This window comes from Tachypleus tridentatus, chromosome 10 (assembly GCF_004210375.1).
Source record: "Tachypleus tridentatus isolate NWPU-2018 chromosome 10, ASM421037v1, whole genome shotgun sequence".
Classification (NCBI taxonomy): Eukaryota; Metazoa; Arthropoda; class Merostomata; order Xiphosura; family Limulidae; genus Tachypleus; species Tachypleus tridentatus.
Window position 1 is genome coordinate 70,763,796 of NC_134834.1, and position 16,550 is coordinate 70,780,345.

General features: G+C 32.5%; 1 protein-coding gene across 6 annotated transcripts in view; it reads right to left on the bottom strand.

The window, feature by feature from the left end:
- The window catches only part of LOC143229528 (calcium/calmodulin-dependent protein kinase type II alpha chain-like), a 68,625-nt gene that overhangs the window by 18,743 nt on the left and 33,332 nt on the right, over positions 1–16,550 (bottom strand). For 3 of the 6 annotated variants that reach the window (XM_076461996.1, XM_076461998.1, XM_076462000.1), the window contains exons 13-15: positions 9,578–9,667; positions 4,772–4,822; positions 2,098–2,130 (exon numbers count right to left, since the gene is read on the bottom strand). In XM_076461996.1, the coding sequence (XP_076318111.1) occupies positions 2,098–2,130; positions 4,772–4,822; positions 9,578–9,667 (174 nt within the window). The remainder of the gene's footprint in view (positions 1–2,097; positions 2,131–4,771; positions 4,823–9,577; positions 9,668–16,550) is intronic. The other 3 variants (XM_076461997.1, XM_076461999.1, XM_076462002.1) reach the window with 3 other exon arrangements.

The following is a 16,550-nucleotide window of genomic DNA, read 5'->3' on the forward strand; positions in this document are numbered from 1 at the left end:
ATTTAAAACAAAAAAAGATATTTACCATGACCATTGGAGATAATATTGTTTCTAAATACCTTGGAGGATAAGAACACTTTGTCATTTGACTTACATGATCAGTGGACATTCTGAAACATTCAAAGTTCTGCCATAGTAACTTGTTTTCAATAAGTAATCAGAATAGCTTTTAATGGATAAGTGACTTACAGTACTAAAGGTTTAGGTTATTAAGAAACCAACCGTAGGTTGTCCTTAGATGACCATCCATAATAGCTTTAAAGACCCATTACATTACAGATTTTTGGTGATAAAGTGATCCATAATATCTTTAATGATGGTTTATTCAAGCTTTTAGCAGTTAAGTGATTCACCATAAATTTAAGCCATTATGTATCATGTTATAACTTCTACTAACAATGTGACCTACAAAAGTTAAATAATTTAGTGAAATAAAATTACTTTTAATGATTCAATATAACAAAAACCAGAATACTGTGAGATTCCTTGTATGTAAAATTAAGTAAGTTCATCAATAGAACCTTGAAAAGTCTTACTGTAATAACTAACTTAGTATCAATAAATGAAAATAAACTGAAGCCTATAATGGAATTGTAATTGGTCCTAGCCATTATTTCAAAGCCTATGCATGTAAGCAAAAATAATTTTGTGTTGAATATAGGCAATAAATATTGAATTGTCCGTAATTTCACTAATCTATACGTGCTAACTGTGCGTGTAAGAAAATTATTTGGTACACTGAAGTGTTTTAGGCCCATTAGTGACACTTCTCTACAATTATCCACTTTTATAGTAGTAATTATATTGATACATTGAATTTTTATTCAGAATTTCAAGTAAAGCTTATTTTTAATGTTTTTCCTACAATCACTAAATACAAGAATAGACCTGTATGAATTCATGATTCCAGCTTAACATAATAACAACAAAAGAAAATTCCAAATTCACAAATTAGGTCAATACAAGAAGTTTCCTAAACTTGATGTGCTATTAAATAAGTTAAAATCTAGCTGATACTCAGATATCATAAAGATTTAGTGGCATATGAACAACAGTGAACCCAGTGACAGTATATTATGTCAAAGGACATATGTTTGACTGGACAAGTTGTTGAAAAATCAACTTGTTGACAGCAGATTGTCAACAGTTGTGTCACGAGATGGATTTGTTATAATATCAACGTTTACTTAGGGGAATGTATGCATGTTTACATGTACATGAATCAGGTTTACAAATTATGAGTAATTTGTTGTATTTGAATAGATAAATATGAAATACAATGATTTGATAGAGATGTGACAAGTTTGCAAAGTATTGAATTCATGCTCCAAAAATGAACTGATTAAGAAATGAATATAAAAAATATTGAAAATTAACGTATTACTGATGCCTTATACCAAACACTAAAAATGATGCAATAATGATTTATACAGTAAAAAAGCTACAGTTTTGCCACACAGTCTATAATATTGTAGCCAAATGGGTTGTCACAGAGTTGTCTGTTGCCCAGTAACTCTGTTGCTGTATTGTCCTGTCATCCACTTGATTCTGAATCATCATAACATACCAGCATGAGCGCATTTCAGACACATTAAGAACAACAAATGTATATAAGACAAAATAGTTTGATTGCCACATCATGCTACTTAAAAACTTATAAAAGTAAAATCAACTGGTTTAATCACTATGGTAAAGACCATCTGTGTGAAGTGTAAACTGCTAAAAGACTACTTTCAATTTTACTATACTTAAAACATACATAATGCTCAATGCTAAAGTATGATTTATTAAAGAAAAAAAAAGATTGAAAGGAGTTGAAAGACATTTGAAAGAATATTTAAATAGAACTGAAGAAAAAAAGCTAAGAAAAACATCAGATGTTACAAACAAGGAGCTTTTATATGAAATGAAAAACAAGGTAAGTGAAGTATTAACTGCACACAGCTATACGTTTCATATTAGATTACACGTAATAAAAGGCATTATGGAAATAAATAAAATTTGACCTTTGGTTTTCAACTTAAATAGTATAATGTAAAACACATTACTCATTTTCTTAATACACTCATGCAAGACTGTCTCCAACATAATACTCACGGTTCGATGTGTTGCCATTACTGAACCTTATGGCTACAGTGACAGAAAAGACAAGCAACTTTACAAAAAGACATCACAAGAAATATCTTGCATGTAATAAATTTTCCAGCAGTTAATGTTAGACTCACAATAATACAGTAAAAAAAAAACAAAACCAACCACTAGATTTTCACAATAACAATAAAATTTTAAGACTACATTCAAACTAACTGGTCACAAAATAAATTTAACTAAAACAAAGAGAATAATTTTGTCTCATATAACATTTAGTCAGACTAATAATACTGCTTAAAATTAGACAAAATTTTGTTACACATGAAAAGTATTTTAAAATATTCTGACATTACATTTGTTATTCACTATGAATTTCATTGACATGGTCAATATATTTATTTAATGAAGCTAAAATTGCCAGTAAAAGTTTGAATGTAAAAAAAATCTCACATGATTTTACTGTTTAATGACTGTATCTGTTGATGAAATTTATTTTTTCTTTAAACCTCATACAAATGATAGAAAATCCCACTCTTAACCATAAAAGTACAAGATTGCCCTTTATCACACAGCTCCACTTCTGGAATATTTATGTAAATGAAACACCAGAAGTTTGATTATTTTAGCATATTTTAATAATACAGTAAAAAGAATAAAAACTGCATCTAATAAAATGTAATTGTGTTAAGATTTTAGTGTATGTTAGGTTTCAAAAAGTAAGGTGTTTTTTTAAATGTGTATCACTATTACCATAATCTTCTCATCTCTCATGTAGTGGTAGATAAATATAACTGTGGTAAATTATGTTTCTCACTCTTACCTTGTACTCAATAATAACAGCTAATAGTAGTTTTGGACACTATTATTTCACTTACTTCCTGCTGGAGTTGCGTATATCTATTCTCAATCACAATTTTCTCATCTACTGCTTGCCAATAGTTGCAGCAAATTAATATTTGCTAAAATACTTCCTGTTTGTTGTTCTTTATGACCATGGACAATCATAATAATTTACTATTACAAGTGGGTAACAATGACTACAGTCAACCATGACTTTCTCTAATTTACACATACCTTTAATTGTTATGTACAAAGGAAAGTTCACAATCTATGGCAATAACTTGCATCTTCAGTTTGCCACTAGCAAATGACTACACAAATTAAAAGCCCTGACGTCCTTGCAATTCAGTTGCTATGATGATTTATAAGTGCAGATAGTGTCTAACATTGACTTGTATAAAGTTTTCTAACACAATGTTTTCTTATTTTACAATTGTAAAAGCATACAAGGAATCAAACTTCACCATTTTAAAGAAGGAGAAACTGTATTATTTGAACCATACACAAAAGTTCCAAAATGGTACAGATAATATTACAGAAGCTATTCCTGGGGATTTATGGAGGTTACAGTAATAATGGTCAGTAAAGTATATGGAAAGTCAAAATAAATTCAAAGGTGTGCTTTACATACTATCAGGCTAAAGGGCTAACACCACTTATACCTCATGAAAATATCATCTTTATAGAATATAAATGTCAATAAGATAAAGTATCTACTAACATATAACTGTTATACCATTTCTAAACATACTAGCTAAATTATCAAATAGGTTTCTGTGCCTTTAGGTGACTCAAATAGGATCTTTAAAGTTGTCATCCACTCACAGTTCTTGGACTTTTGAAAAAGTGCAACAAAGAAGGGAAAACATATTTCAAAAATTTTCCTTCAGCAGATCAACAGTCAATAACCACAGCCACACAGAGAAGCCCCTCAATGATAAAGAGGGGCTGTAACTCCTGTGATCTAATCCTTTTATTATTACTATATATACATCACTGTGGCTTATTTTATGATATATTTATTAATCTCTTAATGGTAATTGCTACTTAGCAGTGCCAATAATTTATCTCTTCTACCTTCTGCCTAACACAAGTAGTTGTATGGTTGTATGTATGAAGGTTCATTCTAACAACTTACTATTGGTGACCTACAGAGTAGCTAGCCTTTTACCTACCTATTGCTTGTGGTTGTTTTTTTTTTTTATCTGATCTCTTGACAAACTTGAAAACAAGGTTACTGTCAGGAGTTGAAGTTTTAACTTTGAGAAGAGAAACAGGTTGAAAAACAAAACGCACAAGACTAAAACCTTTAGAAAAGAAATCTAGGAAATCTCAAAGAAACAAAATTAATCTTCATTCATCATTATGTTTGAAGCGTAATATCCAATTAAAATAAAACAGAGGAACAGAAATAAAGTAGGAAACAAGAAGATATGTTTTGTACAGTATAATAAAAATAATAATAATGTAGAAAAAGAAGTGTACTAGAAACAGTTAAGTAAACAGCTCATCCTACTGTTGAAATATTTATAAAAATAAAAGGATTTCATTTACAGACAAGGATTAGATTTATTTGTACAAATAAAATAAAAAACGTGTAGATTTTTTGCCCATCTAGCAAGTAACATTTTATAAGTTACAAAGCCTATTAGATCAAATGTTAATCAAAGTTTTACAATGTTGGAGAATTTTTTTGTTTTCTGTCAAGTCTAGGATATTACTTAAATTTCATATATTACAAAACTCTGTCTATTACATGTTAATCATAAACTTGTACATTGTTTAAAGTAGAAATTAAAGGGCTCAGGAAAGAAAGAGCTTATGCCAGGTTGGTACATACCTGAATCAACTTGTATAACAGTTTTACTTCTTTGAGGCCCTGAGGGACCATCTAAGAATAGGAGAAGGAAAAAAAGGCAGAAAATCTTGAAGCAAAGATAGACCAAAGGCCCAAAGCTAAGAAAAAGATTAGATAGTTAAACATAAGATAGTTCTTGAAGGATAATCCAATAAGACTAAATTTTCAAATTCTTTAAATAATAACAATTTTCTTCCAGTCAGAAGAATCAATTTTCTTGAAATACAATAAAAAGCTTTTTTTAATATGAAGTCATTCATAATTACTTTCACATAAAAAAGGTGGAAAATTCACACATACAATATATAGGTCATACAACTAGCAATAAAAACTAAACAAAGTGAAAAAATACATTTCTAAACCCAGAATTAAAACTTTATTAATATGTAAATCTAAACCAATAGGGGGGGGGAACCCCTTACAAATTATAATAGCAGCTTCTCATTCAAAACTTCTATGAACACATACACACACACATTCCAAAATCTGGTAAACAAAAATAAAAAATATACAGTATCTCTTCACACTCCATCCAGATTTTCCCTTTTTCAGTTATTAATATTTTTAACTTCATGTAAAATTCAATGTGCACCACAAACTGTATTCAATAAATCATTGAATTTTGACTAATACACAAAATTGCTGAGAGTGAATTTTAGGTGTCATAAAATGTAGTCTAAAGTTTTTAACAAATCAGAAAAAAAAATCAAACTATCAATATTGACTAAAATATAAAATAAGAACCTCCACACTCTTCTATTTACTGAGATGTGGAAATCCACCACAGTGGTTCTGCTCACCTCTTCCACACTTGAAAATACTTCTCTCAATAACAAATTTACAACCAATCATCTTGCACTTTACATTTCTGTCAGTCTTCTTAAAGTACTTACATTGATAAAGCTATTATTACCATTTGAGTTTGAAAAAGGTGAATAGGGTGATATACTGGTTGGAAATGAGATTTTTAAGACTCAAATATAGCTTAGTTCAAAAGCCAGATAAAATAGTGGTGTTTTATAATATTGGTACATTAATTATTTTTTTTATTTCAATGTGCAAATATAAAACCTACAAAAACAACATTTTGTTACATCCTCCATGTGTGAAATTTGACAAGGTTTAGCAAGTATGACATGCAACTACAAGAGAGTTTATAACATTGCAAGTAGTAGAGATTCATCGTCTTCTATATTTGTTTTATTTACTATTTTATGTTTTAAGAAAGATAATTGAAACTGAAAAATTTATTTCTAACTAGTAATAATATACACATATAATGTATGGTAACTGAAATGTGATTGTATTTTACATACTACTGCTGGACTAGTTCAAAGACTATGAAGTGTGAGTGATTTGTACTTTGTAAGACCAGTTCTAGGTTGTTCAATTTAGTATTGAGAGCCGCATGTGCACTGAGTGATTTGTAACTTGTGCGGTGGTATTGACAAATATGCACAGTTTTTGAGGGCAATAAAACAGAAAATTAATAAATACATGCATATTGTTATGAAATTTAAGCCATTTAGAATATAACATTCATGGTTTCCTATCATAACCCAGGTGATTCAGAACAAAAAAGAGTAATTTAGGTTTATTTCCCATTTTTTATAGCAGTTATGAAATAATTCAATCGGTGAATTCAAAAGGGGCCCAAGTCCAAGAAATATGTTTTTGCAGGAAATCAACTTAATTGCATATCTTAAAGGGAGGCTATGCCAAATGATTCATACGTTACCCAGATATAGCACCAGTTCACAGCTTACAAATGCTATAATATAAAGCACTTCACTCTTTTAATTTCGGACTATTGGCAAACTAAAGTCTCTGGACTTGGGCCCTTCTTGAATTAAACAATAGTAAAATCTGAAGAAAAGGGACATACCACATATTTCTCATCTGAGGAAATCTTTATTTCTTATTCTGTCATATTTTTAACACTTCTTAAGATCCATTTATATCCAAACTATTGTTCTAATACATGATAACTGCCAGTAAAATGAGTTTTTCATTCTGAAAGAGGACAGGTTATCAATGAGTTACATCATTCTAATGGTATCTAATCTTCAAAGTCAGACTCGTCTTCACCCCTAGTATCACAAACTGTTATATTATTGAGGAACTGCTGAGACTCTGGTGAAAGATATTTTGCCAATTTTTGAACATCCTTTACTTTTGCTGCCTTTACACCAAGTTGCTTACTGTAGAGTGGCTTCTGTGGGTATGTAACAACCCTGACTGAGGGCTTTAGAAGGCAGAATCTGGTTGTGACCTGAGCAGACATATTTTCGGAAACCTCTATGTCATTTCTGAAATCTGCACTGAATATGAACACCTTGTATTTGCTGACTGACTGTGTACTTCTCTCCATCCTTTCTGACTGACTTTTATAAAACTGACCAAGGTGGAATTTGAAATCAAACATATCTGTACCTTTCATCGAGACAACCTCAAACGTTTTACCGATGATTTCATCCTATTTTTGATACGTCTCGACTGTGTCATATCTTTGCTGTACATTTTCTATGACCCCAAACTGCCTGTCACAGGCATTAAGCTAAATCTATGCAAGAGAGGCCCAAGTCCTGGAGTTGGGCCCCTCTTGTAATCAATGCATTTTAAATGCTGTGAATAGTCAATACATTATTGTGACCTTGGGACCTTTATGCACACAATCAGATAGCTTGTCTCTTAAAGATCATTAAACACATAATATCTCAATTTTGAAAAATTGTGCACTTGGGCCCCTTTTGAATTCACCAATTCAATTTTAACTGACAAACTCCATATAAAGTTAAGTTAGAAAAAATAACATAAAATGTAAAGTATTTCTGAAAAAACAATAACTGATAATTACTTTGGAGGTTACAGAGATTATGCAAATAAAATTTGACAATTTTCAGATTGAGAAAAGTATTTTTTGGTTTGCGACAGTTGGTTATACTATAAACCTTGAAAGCTAGAACTATGATTAACTATGATGAATAGAGCTAGTTAACATCCTTGTCGAGTGAAGTATATCTGTGTACGAACATAAAAACAGTTTGTGCCTTGTGAACCTGGACTATCAATAAAGTATTGAGTTCTAGACCAGACAGGAGACTCAGTATGGTGTGTAAACATTTGTATAAAAACCATCATTTGTAATACCCATTTGTAACAATCATTATTAATAATTGGTATTGTTTTTGTATATTAAAATATATTTGTGTCAAAAAAGAAAATCGTGTGTTCCAATCTTGTTGCCAAATATTAAAAATTTTGATACATGCTAACATTTAAATAACTTCTAGATTCAAATTAAAATTTCAGGCTTTTTGAAATCTTAATACCCAGCATATTTTAACATGATGAACTAAAACTCATATGGGATAAATTATAATACATAACATAATAAATTTGGGGATTGTATCTGAGATCTGAATCATTCTGTAAACTAATTAAACATAATTCTCTAATTTGAAAATGTGGTTTCCTTCAGGAAATATAGATTTTATTATTACACTTAAAAAATGGGATTTTCTTCAGGATAATTCTCCATGTTGATAAGTTCTATTTAACGTAATGTGAATACCAACATCAGAGTAATTTTGTTCAACTTACATTATTATGTAAACTTCTTAGTTTTCAATTACTGAATTTTTATAATTACATGTCATAAAAGAAATGTAAATTAATTTTTGATAATGCTTTATCTAATAAATTACAATGGTCATAATTTGAAATAACAGACTAATCAATAGCATATAATGCCAGCTTTTAGGATACTCTACTGTGGTCAAATAACAATTGAACCTACAACTCCTAAATGCAAAGCATGGTTTTACAGCAATGAAAAGCTATAAATTCTTAGACATGAATTTGAATACACTAACCATTAAGCAGCACTTATCTCTTTGTATAATCAAACAGATAGAGTGGTAATAAGATCAAAGCTAACTTATTGCTTTTTTTAAATTAAAGAGAAGATGAGCTGATAATGTCCTAAACTTTCAAGCCTCTGGATATTTTGGAAATGTAATAAGGACAAAAACCAATATTTTTTTTTACATGACAAAATTTAAAAATAAAAGCTTGTGATGAACTAAAAAACTTTAAGTGCACCTTAAAAAAAAACAATAGCCTGCCAGTTATTTATTTAAGATGTTTGTAAGTAAATAGTGAAACACACCTGATAGAATGCTAGAATATAGTTTACTTTACAAAAATGGTTGGTAAAAAGAGAAAACTGTTTGTTGGAAATGCTAGAATGCAAGACTGATTTTAAAGAACTGTTGTCGAGACTGCTAAAATAATGTAGAATTAATTACTTAAAAATGTTGTTGGCAATATAAAATACTAAAGAAACAAAGGACCAACTTTTACTGAAAAGGAGAGAACAATGTTTCGACCTTCCTAACATCATCTTCAGGTTAACCTTTGTTTTCTTTTTATAAGTAAGAATGTTTTTCCCATACAAGCTGTTCTGAGATACATTTTTATTTCAAGTGGGTTTCTCATCCTCAAGAAAGGACTAACTCATTTGAAAGAACTGTTGAAAATTGGATAGAATGCTAGAAAGAAGGATTTAATTATCTGAAACAGAACTAAAACACCTGAAAATAAACCAGAACTTAAAATTTACTTACTTCTCCCAAACAGTACATTTTGCTACTTCAGAGTTTTATCACTTAACTTCCTTACCATGAGGTGTTTTATCACTATTTTTAACCAAATGTCAATGTGCATGTTACATCAAATATTTTGACAACTGTGCACAGTTGAGGAATCTATCATTCTTTCACTCACCTTTAACATCATCATCTTCCAATGTTGTGCTGCTGTCGGTTGAATTTTTTACTTGTGAACTCTCTCCTTTTCTTGCTATAATACTTCGACCTATTAAGCACAAAAGGTGAAAATCAAAAGTCTTGTTTACTGAAAACTGGCTACATTCAACTTTCCATTTATTTTGAAAAAAAACAAAAAACCTTTCTCTTGAAAAGCACACATCAAAAGCTTTTCTTAATCATCCTCAGATAACTCTAAATGAACACCATTGTTTTGACAGTTTTTGTGGATATCTATCCTCTTGAATCACAAATAATTTAAATAGCAAACCTATATTAATACCACAAATGTTTAACCACACTGGAAGAAAAAACATTAATTTCAGTCTCGAAATGCTCGCACTTTAAAAACATTCAGGGAAAAACAGTAAAGGAATGAACAAAAGTCAGTGTGAACATACTGAAAAAAATACACTAAGGCTTCTACAGCCGTATTACACTGCACAACAATTTTTTTTGAAAAGTTTTTGCTGATTGTGACAGGTACCTGGTGGGTATACACAAATATTGTTTTGGTTTTGCTTCATCATGTGGGAACTCCGAGAAATAGACAGTTAACTGTTTATTGGCAATAATGTATTTAATTGTGTTTATGTTTCTAATACACTATTAAGTTCAACATAATTAAAAGTGTTTTGCTCCTGATTTTCATTTGTATTCAATGTCCAGTGCATCATGTTGCAGTGTCCAACAGTAGTCAGCAAGCATTAACGGATTCCAGTTGTTCTGATATCATTTTTCCATTGTAGCAATATCCTGGTGGAACCTTTCACTGTGTTCGTCACTGACAGCACCGAGATTTGTGGGGAAGAAGTCTAAGTGTGAGTGGAGGAAATGAATCTTGAGTGACATGTTGCACTTCATTGTTTTGTATGCTTTGAGAAATTTGTCTACCAGCTGAATGTAATGTGGGGCTCTGTAATTGCCAAGAAAACTGTCAACAACGTCTCTGAAGGATTTCCAGGCAATCTTTTCCAACCCAACTAACAGATCTTCGAACTGCTCGTCACTCATAACATGTCTGATGTGAGGGCCAACAAAAATGCCTTCTTTGATCTTGGCCTCAGTTATTCTTGGGAACATCTGTCTTAAATAACAAAAACCTTTGCCTTCTTTGTTCATTACTTTCACAAAATTCTTCTTAAGTCCTAATTTTATGTGAAGAGGAGGCAAAAAAACTTTGCTGGGTAGACAAGCGGTTCATGCGCCACATTTTTCTGTCCTGGAACTAACTTTTTACGGAGTGGCCAGCTCTGTCTAGAATAATGCGACTCTTTGGCACGACTGTCTATTCACAGATGAAACGAAACAACAGTACTTTGCATAGCCGAGCTGCAGCCCAGTAACAGAGCAACGACTTTCAGATCTCCACAAATATTCCAGTTGTACTTGCTGTACTGGATGTGTTTCAGCAACATTTCCATGTTCTTGTAGGTTTCTTTCACGTGTGCTGGATAGCCAACAGGTATTGAAGGGTGAACATTGTCATTGTGTAACAGAACAACTTTGAGGCTCAACATTGATGAATCAATAAAGAGACACCACTCTTGCAGGACATGGTCACAACCCAAAGCAGAGAACAATCCTTTGATGTCAACACAGAAACAGAGACTGTCAACTTGTGCAAAGAATTTGGTTATATCATCTTGGCGGTTTTGAAAAACAAATTTTTGTACCTGGTGACAGCAAACACCATTCCTGCAGTCTCAAACCCAGCAATTCAGCTTTTGCTTTTGACAGACCCAAATCTCTGACCAGATCGTCTAATTCTGACTGTTATGAGATATGGATCGCCTGAGGAGCATGGTTCAAAATATGGATCAATGTCACTGCCAGTTCCCTGCATTACAGTTCGTTCATCTGGTTCTGTTACAGTTACTGAGGTTATTTAAAAACAAGGAATTGAAAGTGTTAGTATGATCCATAAGGAATAGTCAGTGAATAGTACTGTTCACATAAAAGTACATAAACTGTAATGAGAGAGAACTAACAAATAATCATAAATATACATGTATTAAGTTATAAGTAATAATATAAGTAATAATAATAAGTTATAATATAATAATATAAGTTATAAGTAATAATATAAGTAATAATAATAAGTAATAATATAATAATATAAGTTATAAGTAATAATATAAGTTATAAGTAATAATATAATTATAAGTAATAATCACTTAACATTTAGAGGAAAATAAAAAGAATATAAAAATGCACTAAAATAGCATCATATGAGTATTAGGGTAATGATGAAACATCACATTAAGCTGTATATAATTTTTCACAATGATCTTAACCACTCCATTATGGATTCCACACTGTAAGAGTAACAACCATGTTTCAGATATCCCTACTACAGCAAGTATGTTCCAAAACAAACATGTTTTAGTGATGTGCTATTTTTACATACTTTTCATTTTTGGAATCTTTAATGGACTGATGAATAAAATTGTGAGAAACAAACTAGGCATTTTTACACATTTCATAAAATACTTCATTAATTTAGTGTATCACAAAACATCTTACACTTACTAATATTCATTAGTTTCAAAATATCTGATGTTCTGTTTCCTAAAAAATTATGATACTACCACTCTTAGTGTCAATCTTCCCTTAAATTTCAATGAAAAATACAACCAATTTCATGTTTACTGAAATTTATTCAGAGTACAGACAAAACATGAAAAGATTTTAAAGTCTATTAAATAATCAAACAACTAAATTTTAAAAAATAAAAGTGTGCTTTATTTGAACAGATTGAACCTATACTTTCATGCATAAATTCTGAGCACCTATTAATGAACATAAAAAGGAATATGCATCAACCACACTACATCTGCTTTATCCACCACTGACAAAGCTTTCTACCCAATACCAGGGCTCATCTGGCTGCCTAGAATAGGAATGATAATGTATGTCCAATAATACGTATCTCTCTTTGTTTCTAGCTATTGCTCAATTTCCAGGGATTCTTTTTTTGTCCATCTAAGCATTGGTCTATTTCTTCTCACTTGCTCCAGTCTTTTTTACATCACTTAATTGCCCTTAGTAATATTTGTCTCATAATATACTCTCCACCTGGGTCAATGCATCTTCCATCCTGTTATTATACATAAATAAGAGCCTCATTCTAATAATGTTACCACTTTTTTCAGACTAACCCAATCTCACTCTCTAACACTGGCTTTTAGTGGTGAGGAAGGGCTGAAGTGTTTTAAAGGATGTATATACATACCTCTATTCCCACTTATAGTTAGAATCCCATATTGAGAAGGTGGAGGGTCCAGTGAGACTATTATTCATACAGAAAGCACCTGCATGCATCATGAGTGTGTCAAAAGAAGATTGGCACCCTAATGGCGCAGCTGCACTACATCCAGAACAGGTGTGATCTTCATCACAAACTTAGTTCCTATATCATGGGTGGAATTATATAGAAGTGATCATCACTGTATGCCAGCCCCAACCAGACAGCATAGGTTCCACTACTGGGGGGTTTAAATCAAGGGGTCTTAATTTCAACCCCTTATAGTGGAACTAAGAGGTCATGGATCCTATATCCTACACTGGTGACTATAACAACTGGACTGTAACATCTATATACATATAAGTGAAATTAAATAATTGCATTTAAATGAGGTTAAATAAAAAAAAGTAAACAAAATCATGAGGAAGGACTGTGTTAAAAACAGCAAATCCCAACCTCGGATTAATTATATTGTAACCAAAAATTTTTAAGCCATAAGCAAAAGACATTAAAATTAAACAAAATATGCTGCATATTTTTAAAAAGATCCAAGGGTACAAGCTACAAAGTGGGATTATAAAATATATCCTAAGTTTTGGAGGTGACTGCAGAAATAGGATCCACACTGTGGTGGGGATACTCCGTCTATCAATCTTAAACTCCAATTCACTAGTCTCACGTATGAAGATTAGAAATTAGGAGAGCAAGATGTGGATACTAATAATTATTTTTAGTTAAAAATAAGGTCATTTAAGAACTTGGCACTACTTTATGGTGATGTACACCTTGAGCTGCATATAAAATCATGATAGTCACAGTATACGTAGTATAATGATGTGGTTCAATGTTGTGTTAATTAGTGCCTCTACCATATTGGGGGCAGGAATGCTAACTTCAAGAGGTAATTACATTTTATCTTACCCCCAAATGGTAGTATCTTATTTTTTTATTTTATTTTTTATCTTTTTCTTATTCTTATTTTAACATGGACAAACAGTCACCTTCCCACAATTGTCTGCATGCAATAAAGGGCAATATAGACATGGGACATTATGAGCTTGATCAGCCACATCTCGCTCTCCTAATTTCTGACCTTCTTTTGTGAGATTAGCAAATTGGAGGTTAAGACTGACAAATGGTGTATCCTCACCATGATGTGGGTCCCACTTCAGCAATCACCTCCAAAACCAAGGATACATTTTATAATTTCTTATTGTAGGTTGTACCTTAGCATATTTTTAAAAATATACAGCATATTTTGTTTAATTTTAATATATTTTGTTTATGGCTTAAAAATTTATGGTTATATATATATAAAATTATGAGTGGATCAGTAACCACAGAATGATGCACCCTGAGCCACCAGAATCACAACGTGAAAGTAAGTAACATCAAAGTGGATAAAAACCTTCTCCTTCCCCTGAAGAAGCCTGAAAGACAACACCTCTGGCTCAAAATGACAGGTTCACATATGCCTTACTTAATCAAAGGAAACAGAACTTATCTAGACTGGAGTTATGAGCATTCATCCTTGCTCCCCAACCATAAAGCCAAGGTACACTTCAAGTAGAGTAGAATTATGGAAAGGATGTGGAACAACTATGCTCAATCAAGGATCTAGGATGTGACCACTCCACATTCAAAATTATGAAGAGGTAGTGGACCTTCTTCCATGAACAATGTGCTGAATCTGTATTGACCAAGCAGAAAGGCCAACTACATAAAAGTTTCAAACCTGAACCTGTATTATGAGTAGACTTCTGCACAGGCTGGTGGTGCCAACTCCTACTGACATCTATGCAAAACATGTAGTGACCTGGGTAGGATGGCTTCTAACCTTCTTCTCCAAGAATGCAGGAACACGTTCTAACACTGGAGGAAAAAGCCTCTGTCTACCATCCCTGTTACTGGAAATTGGATGTGGTAAGGGCTCCCTGGTTCCACTAGTAAAATCTGGGAGGTAATGTTCATTTGGGAGGCCTGAGGAACAGTGCTCTAAAAACAGTAAAAAAGGTGAAACAAGTTTGGTAATTTTTTAAAGCAAACCAACTATGATTTAGTCAATCCCATAATCAGCAGGAATGGATAGGATACCCTTATGCTTTACTCAAGATAATCCACGAGTGGCAGTCAATCCAGCATAGTACAATACCACCTGGTCAGCTCCGAGGTGGTCTCATTATCACAAAGCCTGTTGAAACTGGTAGTAAGTATAGTGAAATTGGTTGTCTGTGAAGAATTGAGCTGATAAAAGCACAGTTATCTGGGCAACACATGCCACAGAGTGGGACTTTGTAAAAACAAATTAAAGGACCCCAAAAGGTAGCAATGAAAAGACTTCACCACTCTGTATAATCTAGCTGAAATGGTTACAATAGCTATAGTGGGTATGTGAAAACCATCATATGAAAAAACTGCCAGATTATATAAATAATGTGAGATAAAAGCATTGGGGGTCCTCATACTGGTCCACAGAATGACCTCCCATGGGCAACTATACAAGGTCACTAAGGGCATGTGACAAATTTGATTAAACATGATTCACAGAAGAATTCTTACATTCAAAGAAAGTCCAAGGAAAAAAAAAGTCATTGTTTAGCATCTCTAAAGGTATTATAGCAGGCAACAAAACCTTCAAGACCCTCACTGAACATAACCATGATCAAAAGTACTTTGGAAACAAATAAAGAAATAATGGTGAGATGAGTAGGTGAAAAGGACTTTAGCCACTTTACTGGCTGACAGTGCCTTGGGTAAGAAGAACTGGTCTGAGGACAAACAATGCAAATCACTACAACTGGTGATGTTTGTATGTCAGCAATCACAAAACAATAAGCCATCAGGTAATGAGAATACATGGCATACAAAAGTCAGGGAACAAACAAATATTTAGAAAAAGCCTGGACTGTAATCTTAATATACCTATCAGGTAACTAGAATGGTCATTTGGGACCAAGGGTTCAAAGCTACTTGAGAAATCTTGAAAGTACTGGGGACTCAAAAATTATGCAGTTGTGATAATTGAATGGTAGCCAATATGGCTGCTCTAAACAGGGTGACTGTAGAAGATGTAAAAAACTCTGCCAAAGAGCCAAGTTATGTTCACACTTTTGACTGAAATTAGTTCAACCTCCTCTAAAAACACCAATGCCAGCATGTGTGTAATTTTACATTGACAAATGTTAATCTTAGTAAGCAAAATCTGAGACATACATGGCAACCTAAAAAGCCTGTTGCTGTGCAAAATATTGCATTATCTCCATGCCTGAAACTTTAGCTTCTGAATAGCTGAGTGTACCAAGGCAGATCAGTGCGGTCTCTACAGAGATGGCCAAAAAAGAAGTGGAAAAGGTGAACAACTCTGTAGGTATTGCAGAACTAAAAACAAGGGTGTAGAAGCCAATCTGGTGCTATCAACAGTAACTGACACTGGGTTTGAACAGTGTCAAACTACTACCCTACATAACATATGAAGGTAAGAGAAGGCCTAGAGCTGTAATCCCATTCCACACTGATGGAATGCATCCACTGCCAAAACCTGAAGATGAGGTACTGGAGACCAAACTTCCAGTAGTTGGGTGAACCAGTGAGTGGTCAGCCCACCAATCACAGCTGCAAAATTAGAGCTTATCAAACAGAATCTTACATTGCAGCATCTATTCTTTCAGGAGAATTAATAAGAACT